The sequence below is a fragment of the Diplotaxodon limnothrissa genome, linkage group LG16 (assembly GCF_057381915.1).
Source record: "Diplotaxodon limnothrissa isolate DT_005_m linkage group LG16, D_limnothrissa_male_GT1.1, whole genome shotgun sequence".
NCBI classification, from domain to species: domain Eukaryota; kingdom Metazoa; phylum Chordata; class Actinopteri; order Cichliformes; family Cichlidae; genus Diplotaxodon; species Diplotaxodon limnothrissa.
The window spans coordinates 15,916,899-15,929,271 of NC_140611.1; the positions used below are offsets into that span (position 1 = coordinate 15,916,899).

Genomic DNA, 12,373 nt, shown 5'->3' on the forward strand with positions numbered 1-12,373 from the left:
AAGGGAGACTTGTTCAGAATGCGTTTCTTTGTCATTAATATTTTATTATTATTATTATTATTAATTATAATAATTTGAGACAAAGAATTGCTTTCAAGTTGAGCCTGTTAACACGAAACATTGTGCACAGTTTTCACAGTATTGTAGCAGATGTCAAACTCGTGCTTTTGCTCTGGAAACAAACGCATAGACTGTGCGGTGTCCCTGTTTGTCGTTCCTCTAAGGTCTTGTCGGGGTTTTCTGTCCGACCGCCTTCTAGGCGATCAGACCCGACAGAAAAGATGGCGGCCGAGCGGCACTAACTGTTCTCTATAATGAGTTACCAAATTTTGTCTATTTGTTGAGTTTTCTTCTGGACAAGAAAAACGAGTCCGTGCGGAGAACCTCATCTGGGCAAGGACATTTTGAGGGACAGAAAAGCTTCTTTTCTGAAGCAGTTAGCTGCTACAGCAGTTTGGTGTAGCAGCTCTGGCTTCGGCGTAGCTAACGAGTCTGTCTCGTCATTGTAAAATGGCTCCGGTGCAGATCGGCTCAGACGGGCCGCTCGTTCACGTCGGAGGTATGATTGTTTCGGGTCCACAGGCACCAGCGCTCGGTGCCCCGGGTACACCGGGGGTCCGACTCAGCATGCTTATTGAGTTTCTTCTCCAAAGGACCTACCAGGAAATCACCACACTGGCGGAACTGTGAGTAGCATTTACTGCTGCAGGCCTCAGAGCTAAGTGATGTTGACCTGGCGGGCTAACCTTCTAACTTGAGTAAACTGTGAGGATGTTCGTCTTCCAGATGCTAAAAGAAAGCCTAACAGGCTCATCAAACTGGGACCAACAGTTTTATATTTATATTCAAAAGAGCAAAAAGCTTTAACAGTAAAGACGATTAGCACAGCAGCACAGGTAACTGCTGATATGTTAAGGGCGTACATGTAAACAATACATGACTATAGGAATATAGAGCCAGGATCGGTGATTATGTTTGGAGATGAATATCTGATTGCTCCCATAGAGTTAATATATTAGTACCCTTTGACCGAAATACTATTATGAATAATGTTTTCATTGTAAAGAGCAAGGATACATAATTTGATCATTTGACAGGACATAGGTCTTGAGTTCAAGAGCTTAATAAATGATGCTTAAAGATCTTTTGTTGCTCTTCCAGGCTGCCCAGAAAAACAGACATGGAGAGGTATGTTTGTTTTCTCACATTTCATTCATTCATTCTCCTTTATCCACTCACACATTTAGTTACTGTGTCATATTTTAAAACCCATAACAAAAGACTGCTGTTCCCACCTTAGGAAAATCGAAATCGTTCAGTTCGCCAGCCGGACTAGGCAGCTGTTCGTCCGTCTCCTGGCGCTGGTGAAGTGGGCGAGCAATGCAGGAAAAGTGGAGAAGTGTGCGGTATGTTGTGTGTGTGGATTAGTACAATTATTATTAACATTCATTCTGGTCATCAGAGCACTACATTAAGTTATGCTGAACTCTCCATGGTAACAGATGATCTCCAGCTTCCTGGACCAGCAGACCATCTTGTTTGTAGACACAGCTGATAGACTGGCATCACTGGCCAGAGAGGCCCTGGTGCATGCTCGTTTGCCCAGCTTTGCCATCCCCTTTGCCATCGATGTGCTCACCACTGGGTCGTACCCGCGTCTGCCCACCTGCATAAGAGTAAGTCTTGGACTTCTTTCCCTGCATGAAATGATGGATGTAGCTAAAACTTGTTCTCTTGAAGCTTTTTGGTATGTGAGCTCAACTGTTTCTGTGTCTATTTGCTTAGGATAAGATCATTCCTCCAGACCCCATCACCAAGGCAGAGAAGCAGACCACTCTGAACCAGCTTAATCAGATTCTACGACACCGCCTTGTCACCACAGACTTGCCACCTCAGCTAGCAAATCTCACAGTCGGTAAGCAGTTTGTGTGGTGTTTTAACTGGCACCATTCTCATGTCTTAATCAGATTATTTTCATCTGTGCTGAAAAGATCTTGTGTGTGTGTTTATGTAGCTAATGGGCGCGTAAAGTTTCGTGTGGAAGGAGAGTTCGAGGCCACCTTGACCGTGATGGGGGATGACCCTGATATTCCCTGGAGGCTGCTGAAGTTAGATATTCTGGTGGAGGACAAAGAAACTGGAGGTAAAGGGACAGGGGGGCACTCACTCACTCCAACACAAACTGATTGATAATGTACTCGAGTGCTAATGGACTCAACTGGTTTGTCTTTCTGTCACATCCCCCTTCCCGCTCTATTGTAACAGATGGCCGAGCCTTGGTCCACAGTTTGCAGGTGAACTTCATCCACGAGTTGGTCCAGGCACGTCTTTGTGCTGATGAAAAGCCTCTTCAAGACATGTACAACTGCTTGCGTATCCTTTTTTTCCTTTGTATTTAACCACACACATGCACATTTACACATACAGAAAATGTGTTTGCGTGTGTATGTCCTGCCTGCATCCACTTGGCTTTTATCCCAGTCTGCTCTCAACTGCTGCAGTAGGGCGGGAGTGTGTGTCGGAGCATATAGAGTATTGACCGGTCAAGCAGATGAGTGTAGAATTCCAATGAGAAACACAGCTGCAGGAGTGAATCCTGTGTAGTCCCCCCTTCACTAAAACAGCCTTTTGTTAATGACAAGGAAAGAGCAGCACTGTTCTGACTATAGTGAGGTCACCCATCCAGGTCAGGTGCTTCAGTATTTTAACCTCCCTGAGAGATGTGGGCTTGTTAAAGTCACAGTGAAGAAAATAGTCCTTTTCTTTGTTCAGTTTTCTGCAAAATACAAGTATTATGTTGTCAACCTGAAAATCACTTGAGCGAGCATATGTGTAGATGATATCTTGTAATAGTGCCGATTTGTTCCCATGTGTCAGACAGTTGTAAGTCTTTGGTTAAGTGTAGCTTAAATGCAGAGAGAGGTAAAAAAAAACTGTTAGTGAGCAGTATTCACTTTAATCAGAGTCCTTAATCAAGCATGCGAGCTGAGCACAACTGTGCTTATCACAATGCTAATCAGTACATCTCTGCTCCGCCTTTTCCCCCCAGCATGTCAAAGAGCAGTCTGTATGAGGCACAGATACCTCTTTTACTACTGGACTGTGTGTTTTGAATTTTAATGGGAAGATGGGTACATCACTCTACCTCTACCCACCTGGCCCGGTATTTTCCCACGGTGTGTTTTCTTTAACCTCATTGTTGCCAGACTCCTTCTGTTTGTCGCTACAGCTAGAAGTGCTCCACTCTCAGACTCTGATGCTGATCAGAGAGCGCTGGGGAGACCTGGTGCAGGAGGAGAGATACGTGCCAGCGAAATACCTCACACTCTCTGTTTGGAAGTAAGAGCTTATAAGCGGCCCTCACATGCGTGAACACATGAACAGTCACACAGAGAGAGGCTCAAGCTGACTTTTTTTTTTTTACTGTTTCTCCAGTCAGCAGGTTTTGGGTAGGAAAACGGGTACAGCATCAGTACATAAGGTCACTATCAGGATCGATGAATCAGATGGATCGAAGCCATTACAAATTTCTCATGAGCCCCCTCTCCCTGTCTGTGACTCCAAATTAATGGACAGAGCAATGAAGGTGAAATTCACACAAATATCAGTATTTTCACTGTTTTACAGTACAATTACCTTCCAGTTTAGTATAACTTTTCCCCCTCTCTACTTTTTTTTTTTTTTTTTTACATTTTAGATTGATCACCTGTCAGTGGAGAAGCTTTTGATTGACAGTGTGCATGCCCGGTCACATCAGAAGCTGCAGGAACTGAAGGCAATTCTAAAGACCAGCAATCCCAGCGACAACTGTATGCATCCACTCCTCATTTTTTATTTATTTATTTATTTTTAATCCCTTCAAACGTGTTTATTTAGCAAAGCCTTTCAAACTTCTGTTTCCTTCTATCAACTGCAGCCAGACTTAATCAGCAGGCTGCAGATAAGACTGATGAGTGTTTGTGGTCATGAGTTAAAAAAAACTTAGAGATGTTGTCGTTCACACATACTTCATTCTCCTTCTGTCAACTAGTATCTGCAACCAGTCCTTTGAGTCATTCGCAGTGAAAAGACATACACTTAAATGTTTGTTTGTTTATTTCAGCATTCATCGAGACTGCTTTACCTACACTTGTTATTCCAATACTTGAGCCCTGCGGCCGCTCAGAGTGTCTACACATTTTCGTAGACCTGCACTCGGGCATGTTCCAGCCAATGCTGTATGGGTTAGGTAAGCTTGTGTTTGTGTTGTATTACAATAGGAACATGTATTTATTTAATGGTAATGTGGATCACATTATTAGAATGAGCCTACACCTTCAACCCTTTGTTGAAGATAAAACCCTAGGTGTGCTTTCTCTCTCTCTCTATAGATCAGTCCATATTGGATGACATTGAAAAGACCATCAACGATGATATGAAGCGCATCATCTCATGGCTTCAGCAACTGAAGTAAGTCCACATCAAACAGAGATACAAGTCAGAGCAGTATATCTTTACAGCTAACAGAACAAAGTGTTGTTAGCACACATTAAAGATGCAAATGCACAAAGGAGTCAGTAGTAGGAGATGGAGTCTGACGGCTGACTGTAGCTTGTCAGAGTTGACTAATTGCAGTCAGTAGCAACACTTGGCTCAGCTGGTGGGATGATGGGTGTTGAGATGAATTGTCTGTGTTGTGAGTCTTGCACGAGTGAACAGTGATTGGTCAGTGAGTATCAGTTTCTGCAACTCAGCTCTCATGAAGACTGACACTTTCTTTCTTTCTGGCCAGGTTCTGGTTGGGAGAGCAGCGCTGCCGGCAGTCTGTGAAACACCTTCCCACTGTGTGCACCGATGTCCTTCACCTCTCCAACTCAGCTTCTCACCCCATCGGCAGCCTGTCAAAACACAGGCTCTTCATCAAGCTCACGCGGCTACCGCAGTACTACATAGTGAGTTTTTCAGCCAGTACATTACCGACAAACGTTGAGCTCGAACAACTCTGTTACTTAGATTTTTATATCCTCCTTCCAACTCTGAATCTTTTCCTCACATCTATTTTTTTTGTTTTGTTTTTAGATAGTGGAGATGCTTGAAGTGCCTAGCACTCCCACAGCGTTGCAGTACAAGTACTCTTTCCTGTCAGTGTCTCAGCTGGAAGGAGATGATGGACCGATGTGCGCGCAGCTTCTGCAGCATTTCAAACCCAATCTAGAGCACCTTGTGCAGGACTCGACAACAGGGAGAGGGGCTCAGCCTGGGACTAAGAGAAAGGTAGCTGCACAGACTGCTTTCATCACCCACTCACACACTCATTTTCTTATGTGTGGCATGGCATTGCTAGGGAAAAACATTTGTGGTCAGTTGGACACTTAAAACTGCAATTATGTCCTTTCAGTGTGGGCTATTTATTTATTTTTTTTGTTTCTGTTATTCTGTAGATTGTTGGAGACCAAGGGGAGCCAGAGCCAAAAAAGCCTAAACGGTCTGGAGAAATGTGTGCCTTCAACAAAGAGCTGGCTCACCTAGTTGCAATGTGTGATATCAACATGCCTTTTATTGGCCTTAGAGCAGAGGTACTTCAGAGTGCTTGGATACTTTGAATCATTCCCACATGTGGTGATTAGACAAGCCCAGTTTAGTGTTTTCTGGTTGATGCTGGATCCCTTTCTCTGCCTTTTAGATGTCCAACATGGAGATTCCAAATCAGGGCGTCCAAGTGGAAGGAGATGGCAGCAGTCATGCAATACGTCTAATAAAGTAATTATAATAGAGACACATATTGACACAATTTATTTTAATTAAAGTGTTATAAACTGTAGGAAAAGTGAAAACTCCACAGTGACTCCACGGTTTATTGGGCTTTCTTTTACAGGATTCCTCCCTGTAAAGGTGTAGGAGAGGAGACCAGGAGAGCTTTAGAGCGTTCCCTACTGGACTGCACCTTCCGCCTGCAGGGCAGGAACAACAGAACCTGGGTGGCTGAACTGGTGCTGGCTAACTGTCCTCTTAACAGCACCCATAGTAAGGAGCAAGGTGCACAGCATTTACAAAGTCTTATTTATATACTTTGATTTAGTCTTGAAACAACTGTAGTATTAGTGTTTTTATGGATGTTGTGTCCAAATTAGATGGCAAAGACAGCAGCTGTAACTCCATAAAAGGCTCTAAACTGGAGCAAAAAAGAATAAAATGCGTTTAGTGTTTGAGAGCAAGGAATCTGTATTTTCTTCATATACCAGCTTCTAAACAACCCCATGTTTTTTGCTGTATTAGCCTCCACGCGACACGTGTATCTGACCTATGAGAACCCTCTGTCGGAGCCAGTGGGCGGGCGGAAAGTGGTTGAGATGTTCCTTAACGACTGGAATGCCATTAGTCAGCTCTACCAGTGTGTCCTCACCTTCTCTCGTGCACTGCCAGGTGAGTGCATGTTTTTTTCCGAAAAGTAAATCCCAGATTTGTATTGTCACATGTACACCTGTTTAACGTAGCTGCACATTATGATTCCCCCCCTCTAGAGATGCCATCTCATTTGAGTACCTTCTCAGAGGTGCGGCTGTATAACTACCGTAAGCTGGTGCTGTGCTACGGCACCACCAAGGGCAGCTCTGTCACCATCCAGTGGAACTCCAGCACTCAGCGTTTCCACCTCGCCCTGGGAACTGTGGGGCCTAACTCTGGCTGCTCCAACTGCCATAATATCATCCTCCATCAGCTTCAAGAGATGTTCAACAAAAACCCACAAGTGATGCAGCTGCTACAGGTACACTGTGACCCAGTTACAAAATGTAACCACGGAATGAACACATGCACTTTTTGGAGCTGGATTAAGGGACGATTTGAAATTAAATAAAATCAAAAGGATGTGATTGGATTGCTTCAAACATTGGGTGTGGCTTAGTGAATGCAGCAGTGTCGTATTACATGCAGCACTGTGGTGCCGTTGAGTTGCAGTGCTTTACCCAGACCTTCAAAAGCTGTGCGTTTAGTCCAGGTGGAGGAGAAATACATCAGACTGAACCATATTTATTTCTTCTATCAGTCGTACCCGATTAAAATCCAAACCCACACTGCCCACTGTGACACTGCTTTGCTTATGGAATTGTATTCAAGTTAAAGATCTGTGCGATAAGCCTCCGCACTCCTGAACCATTAGGCTGTAGTACAATATCTCACACTTTATTATACTTAATTAAAAAAATAGAACAGAAACTGAGGATCCGGAGAGTAAGGGTGGATCAGTATCTAGGATTTTAGAATAACAGCCAAAACAAAGGCATATTTACCTACCAAAAAAAGTTGCCCAGTCTTCAGCGAGGTAACTGCATGCACTGTGACTGGATGGGGCTGCTTCAAAACGTGCCTATTAGGATCCTCTAATTTATTTATTATTTTAAGATTTCTTCAGCATTAAAGTAATCCACTGCCAGTTCTCAGTACTTTGGCTGATACACCTTTAAATAAATCAGCCGTTGATTCTCCAAACTTTTTTTTCCAAATTGTAATCCTATACTGTATAAAACAGTGCCCACGTTGCTGACATGGTGTAACTGAATTTAGCAGTTAAAACTCAACCTGCCAATCAGAGAACACTTACTTTGAAAGTGACCACTCACATTACTTCCCTTCCTTCTTTGAGCGACGCCCCTCAAACTGTCAGGTGAGAGTCATTGACGAGGAGAATTCAGGTTTGAGAGCAGAGCTGCTGGTGAAAGTGAAACCTGCAGCACAAGCCAAGTAGACACTCTCGTGAGTGTAATACTTGCTTTGCGTCCTGATTTTACGTGTGAGGAACTGAATTTTGCGAGTGGCAGCGGATGAATAATTACCTGAAATTAATGTATTTGCTTTTTGTTTAAATGAAAAAATGTTTTTAATTTTTACATTTTCTTTCTCTCCAGGTCCTTTCAGACACACAGGCTCCTCTGAATGCAATCAACAAGCTACCTACGGTGCCCATGTTGGGCCTCACCCAGCGCACCAACACTGCCTACCAGTGCTTCTCCATCCTGCCCCAGTCACCCACACACATCCGACTGGCGTTCCGAAACATGTACTGCATCGACATCTACTGCCGAAGCCGCGGAGTGGTTGCTATCCGAGATGGAGCCTACAGTCTCTTTGACAACACTAAGATTGTAGAGGGCTTTCATCCTGCTCCAGGATTAAAGGTATGCCAGACACACTGGCACAGTAATAATGTAACAGACAATATGCAGCAGAAGTCCTTTAAGCTTAAATTATTAGTTGAACTTCCACACAAAAAGTCATTACACTTGAAGCTGTCATTACAAGCATTGTGACCTCTTGAAAGGACACTAAATATTGGGTGCTAAATATTAAACCACTTCCTGGACCATATTAGCTTTCCTTACTGTAAAGACTAGAGAAAAGGATGCCCAGCCCAGCTCTGCTGCAGGGATACGCTAAATTATCACTGTTTTTGTCTGACTCTTGCCAAGCACACAAATAAGCCAGTTTCCCAGATGTTGAATGACTTTAAAATAGATTGAGACATTAAAATGGATCCAATTCAGTGTACAGGTACTTACTTCTTAATTTATTCTCTCTCTTCTTTCTAGACATTCCTAAACATGTTTGTAGACAGCAATCAGGATGCTCGCAGGCGATCGGTCAATGAAGATGACAACCCGCCTTCACCTGTGGGTGTAGATGTTATGGACAGTCTTATGAACCAGTTGCAGCCTCAACCACAACCACAGACTATGAGAGGTGGTCCGGGAGGGGTATATCCTCCCCTAACTTCACCGCCACCCAATTATTATGCTAACGTTACTCCCTCACCATCCATGATGCCCACCCCATCACCAGGTATTTGGACCTATCGTACACTGATTGCTTAATTGTGCCTGTGTGAATGTTGCAGTAAAGTGTTTGTGTCATATAAGCTTGTTAAGCTGCCATACAGCATTGTTTTCTCACCACACATTGTGTCATCAGCCACCCCGCTGACTTATGCATTTGTTGCAATAGCAAATTATGCAAAAAGAATGCGATTGCACAACCATGTGTGCCCATTTTAATTTTGTGAAACCATGCGATCAGTTGTTTCTCTTGCAACATGCACACCTCGCAGCCAAAAGGGAACAAAGCATGCGTTTAGTCATGCTCCTTCCATTCCCCTCCATCTCAGCCCGCCAGCCAGAGTCTACAGCCCTTCCGCCCAGCTTTAGCTTGTGTGCACATGGAGTGAGTGTGTGTAAAGAGTACTTGTCATCTTTAGTCTGATGAGCCCTTTGATGTGTGTGCGTGTGTGTGTTGTGCGGATGTGTGCAGGGAACATCCATGCCTCTGGCTCCCCTAGTGGAGCTCTAAGGGCACCTTCTCCTTTCGGGCCAACCCCGTCCCCGTCTTCTTTGGGCATAGCCATGGGCCAGACCAGCTTTGCCAGTCCCCACGGTAAGCAGCAGGATAAATACTGGCCTGGTAGTAATTTTGTTCTGCTGGGCATGGGCTGGAGCGGGCTGGACTGAATATCTTTTCTAGGCTGCAGACATTAACAGACATATGACAAATGGTCTACACAGCACGGGCACACAGTGGTTTATTTTTCATTCATCTGATTATGTTTATTGTTGTATGAGAAGTGTTAATGTGATGGTGATGACTGACTCTCCTTTAACCTAGGTGTTTTAGACCCCAGCTCTCCATATGCCATGGTGTCTCCCACCAATAGGAACCAGTGGCCAGGTTCACCCCAGGTCTCAGGGCCTTCTCCTGGGGCAAGGATCCACGGCATGTCCCCTGGCAACCCTTCGTTGAATTCACCCATTCCTGACCCGAATTCTCCACGTGCTGGGTCCAGTAAGTACTGCCTCACATTGTCTTTGTATCCTTGTATTTAAAGACAAACACTTTGTAAAAATAGAGTTTAAATATATATATTATTTTTATTTTTATTATTATTTTTTTTGTAACATGTGTCTCTGTCTTTGATTTAGGTTCACAAGTCATGCCTACCAGTATGCCTCCACCCCGCAAGCTACCTCAGCGCCCCTGGGCTGCCTCCATTCCTACTATCCTCACCCACAATGCCTTGCATGTGCTTCTGCTCCCTTCCCCCACTCCCTGCCATGTGCCCGGCCTGGCAGGAAGCTACCTCTGCTCACCTCTGGAGCGCTTTTTGGGTTCAGTTATTATGAGACGGCACCTACAGAGGATCATCCAGCAGGAAGCCAATGTGAGTGACGAGCAGAGCCAAAAATCAGTCTGTTGTCTTTCATTTCCTAAATGATATCCTTTCTGCACTGTGCACTGAGTTATGGAAGCACGCAGCAAGGCCATGTTAGCCAACATGAGTTTTCTCAGTTGTAATTGGATCATTTTCATTTTATAGATTAACATGAGTCTTTATGTTAAATTAACATTTTCTGTAAAGTGTTTTGGTATACCTAAGGATTGTAATAGATTAAACATCCTTAAATATAGGATGACACGTAAAAGACTAAACTGAAATATGAATTCAGTCATGTTGGCTATAAGAAGTCTGTATATGCAAATTCACCAACTGCCCGATTGGCTTTTTTGTTTTTGTTTGGGGGTTTTTTCCCCTCCCCAGTGCAGTAATCACTGTGTCATCTTTCCTCTCCTCCAGTTAACTATCGTGAACTCTAACGAGCCGGGGGTGATCATGTTTAAAACTGAAGTGCTCAAGTGCCGTGTGGCTCTCAACCCAAATAACTACCAGACGCTGCAGCTCAAAGTCACTCCAGAAAACACAGGTCCCTGGTCCCAGGAAGAACTTCAGGTGCTGGAGAGATTCTTCGAGACCCGTGTAAGTCTTCATGTTTTTATTTATTGATTTTTCCTGAACTGATCATAAAAATGGGTAAACAATCCCTTGCTATTTTGTATCCATTAAAACATAGTTTGAATATTATATGATATATGACTAGTAACAGACACCAGCATTAATCATTAATCCATCTACTGCTGTCCTCCCTTCTAGGTTGCTGGTCCTCCCTTTAAGTACAACACTCTGAATGCCTTCACTAAGCTGCTGGGTGCACCCACTAATATCCTTAGAGATTGTGTGCGCATCATGAAGCTTGAATTGGTGAGGAACTTCTTTTATATGGAGTGTTGTTGCACATTTGGACCGCCCCTTTAACCCCCACTTAATAGTCTTTGCGTTTGAAAGGTAATGCATGAATAAGCCTTTTCTTCTCCTGCAGTTCCCTGACCAGGCTGCACAGCTGAAGTGGAATGTCCAGTTCTGCCTCACCATCCCCCCCAGCGCTCCACCCATCGCTCCTCCTGGAACCATTGCCGTGGTGCTCAAATCTAAAATGCTTTTCTTTGTAAGTCACTGCAGTGCTTTACCTTTTTGAAACATGTACTTCATTTTCATTTGATGGAAAAGAGAAAAAAAAACATGAATATGTTGAAGCCACCTCACCCTTTGTATTTGGTCTGTTTTGTCCCACAGCTGCAGCTGACCCAGCGCATCCCGGTACCCCAGGAACCAGTGAGCATTATCGTACCCATTGTGTACGACATGGCCACAGGCCTCACTCAGCAGGCTGACATCCCCAGACAGCACAGCTCCTCTGGAGCCGCAGCACTCTTGGTCTCTAATATCCTCAAGAGGTTCAATGAGCTGCATCCTGCCAGACAGGGTGAGACTCTGGCCTCCCTCAGCTGACGAGCACTGAATAATTTACTGTACCTAAACCTTTTCCAACTGAATATTCTAATTAGATGTAAAACAGCTTTGCTAACACTGACTGTATTCTTTTCCTCCCAGGCGAGTGCACCATATTTGCATCTGTTCACGACCTGATGGCCAGCCTCACCCTTCCCCCTGGCACCCGTCAGTAGAAACGATGACGTCAAACCCAGAGCGGAAATTCAACCCAAGTCCCTTTAAAGACAGAAGACGAGCCTCACCCTTAAGCTTACTCGACGCATGAGTGTAAAAGCTGTGGTCCCGAGAGGTCAAAATCCAGCTTGCGTCCCCTTTGATACAGCCACTGGACTTTGATGTGATGGATGATTTCAAAGGGGATTCAATTTTGACAGTCTTGGAGACGGTCTCTAAGATTTGCCATTCAGGTAGACCTTAAAACAAGGACGACATTGGATGCAAATGGATATAAATGTTCGTTTGTTCTTCCTCCAGGTGCACTTGTAAACAAAACTTATGTATTGAGTTTTTTTTTTTTTTTTACAGAAATATGTATATTTAAGTGTTTAAAAGAATGAGGTGAGAGATTTTTCTTTTTGCTAGACCGCTGACTTGCTTTTTTTTTTTTTTTTTGGGGTAAAAACTGATATTGTTGTAGTATCAGGAGATATTTTCCTTAGCACACTATTTAACTGGCTTCTTGCCTTTACCTTGTCATTCCTCTGCAATCTAATTTCAGACGTA

At 43.9% G+C, this 12,373-nt stretch overlaps 1 protein-coding gene across 2 annotated transcripts; it reads left to right on the forward strand.

The window, feature by feature from the left end:
• The first annotated feature begins 284 nt into the window (after positions 1-284).
• On the forward strand, positions 285-12,122 carry med14 (mediator complex subunit 14). Of its 2 annotated transcripts, XM_085374020.1 has the most exons (29): positions 285-686; positions 1,162-1,188; positions 1,301-1,406; positions 1,503-1,676; positions 1,786-1,915; positions 2,015-2,143; positions 2,266-2,373; positions 3,207-3,339; positions 3,436-3,586; positions 3,698-3,809; positions 4,103-4,228; positions 4,371-4,449; positions 4,772-4,931; positions 5,059-5,253; positions 5,421-5,555; positions 5,663-5,739; positions 5,855-6,015; positions 6,256-6,402; positions 6,501-6,745; positions 7,884-8,153; positions 8,565-8,814; positions 9,280-9,402; positions 9,631-9,807; positions 9,945-10,183; positions 10,598-10,777; positions 10,952-11,059; positions 11,178-11,303; positions 11,432-11,621; positions 11,750-12,122. In XM_085374020.1, the coding sequence occupies exons 1-29, from the start codon at positions 511-513 to the stop codon at positions 11,821-11,823; spliced, it is 4,308 nt and encodes a 1,435-aa protein (XP_085230146.1). In that variant the 5' UTR covers positions 285-510; the 3' UTR covers positions 11,824-12,122. The 2 variants fall into 2 exon arrangements, with proteins under 2 accessions (XP_085230146.1, XP_085230145.1); XM_085374019.1 differs by lacking the exon at positions 9,280-9,402.
• The last annotated feature ends 251 nt before the right edge of the window (positions 12,123-12,373 follow it).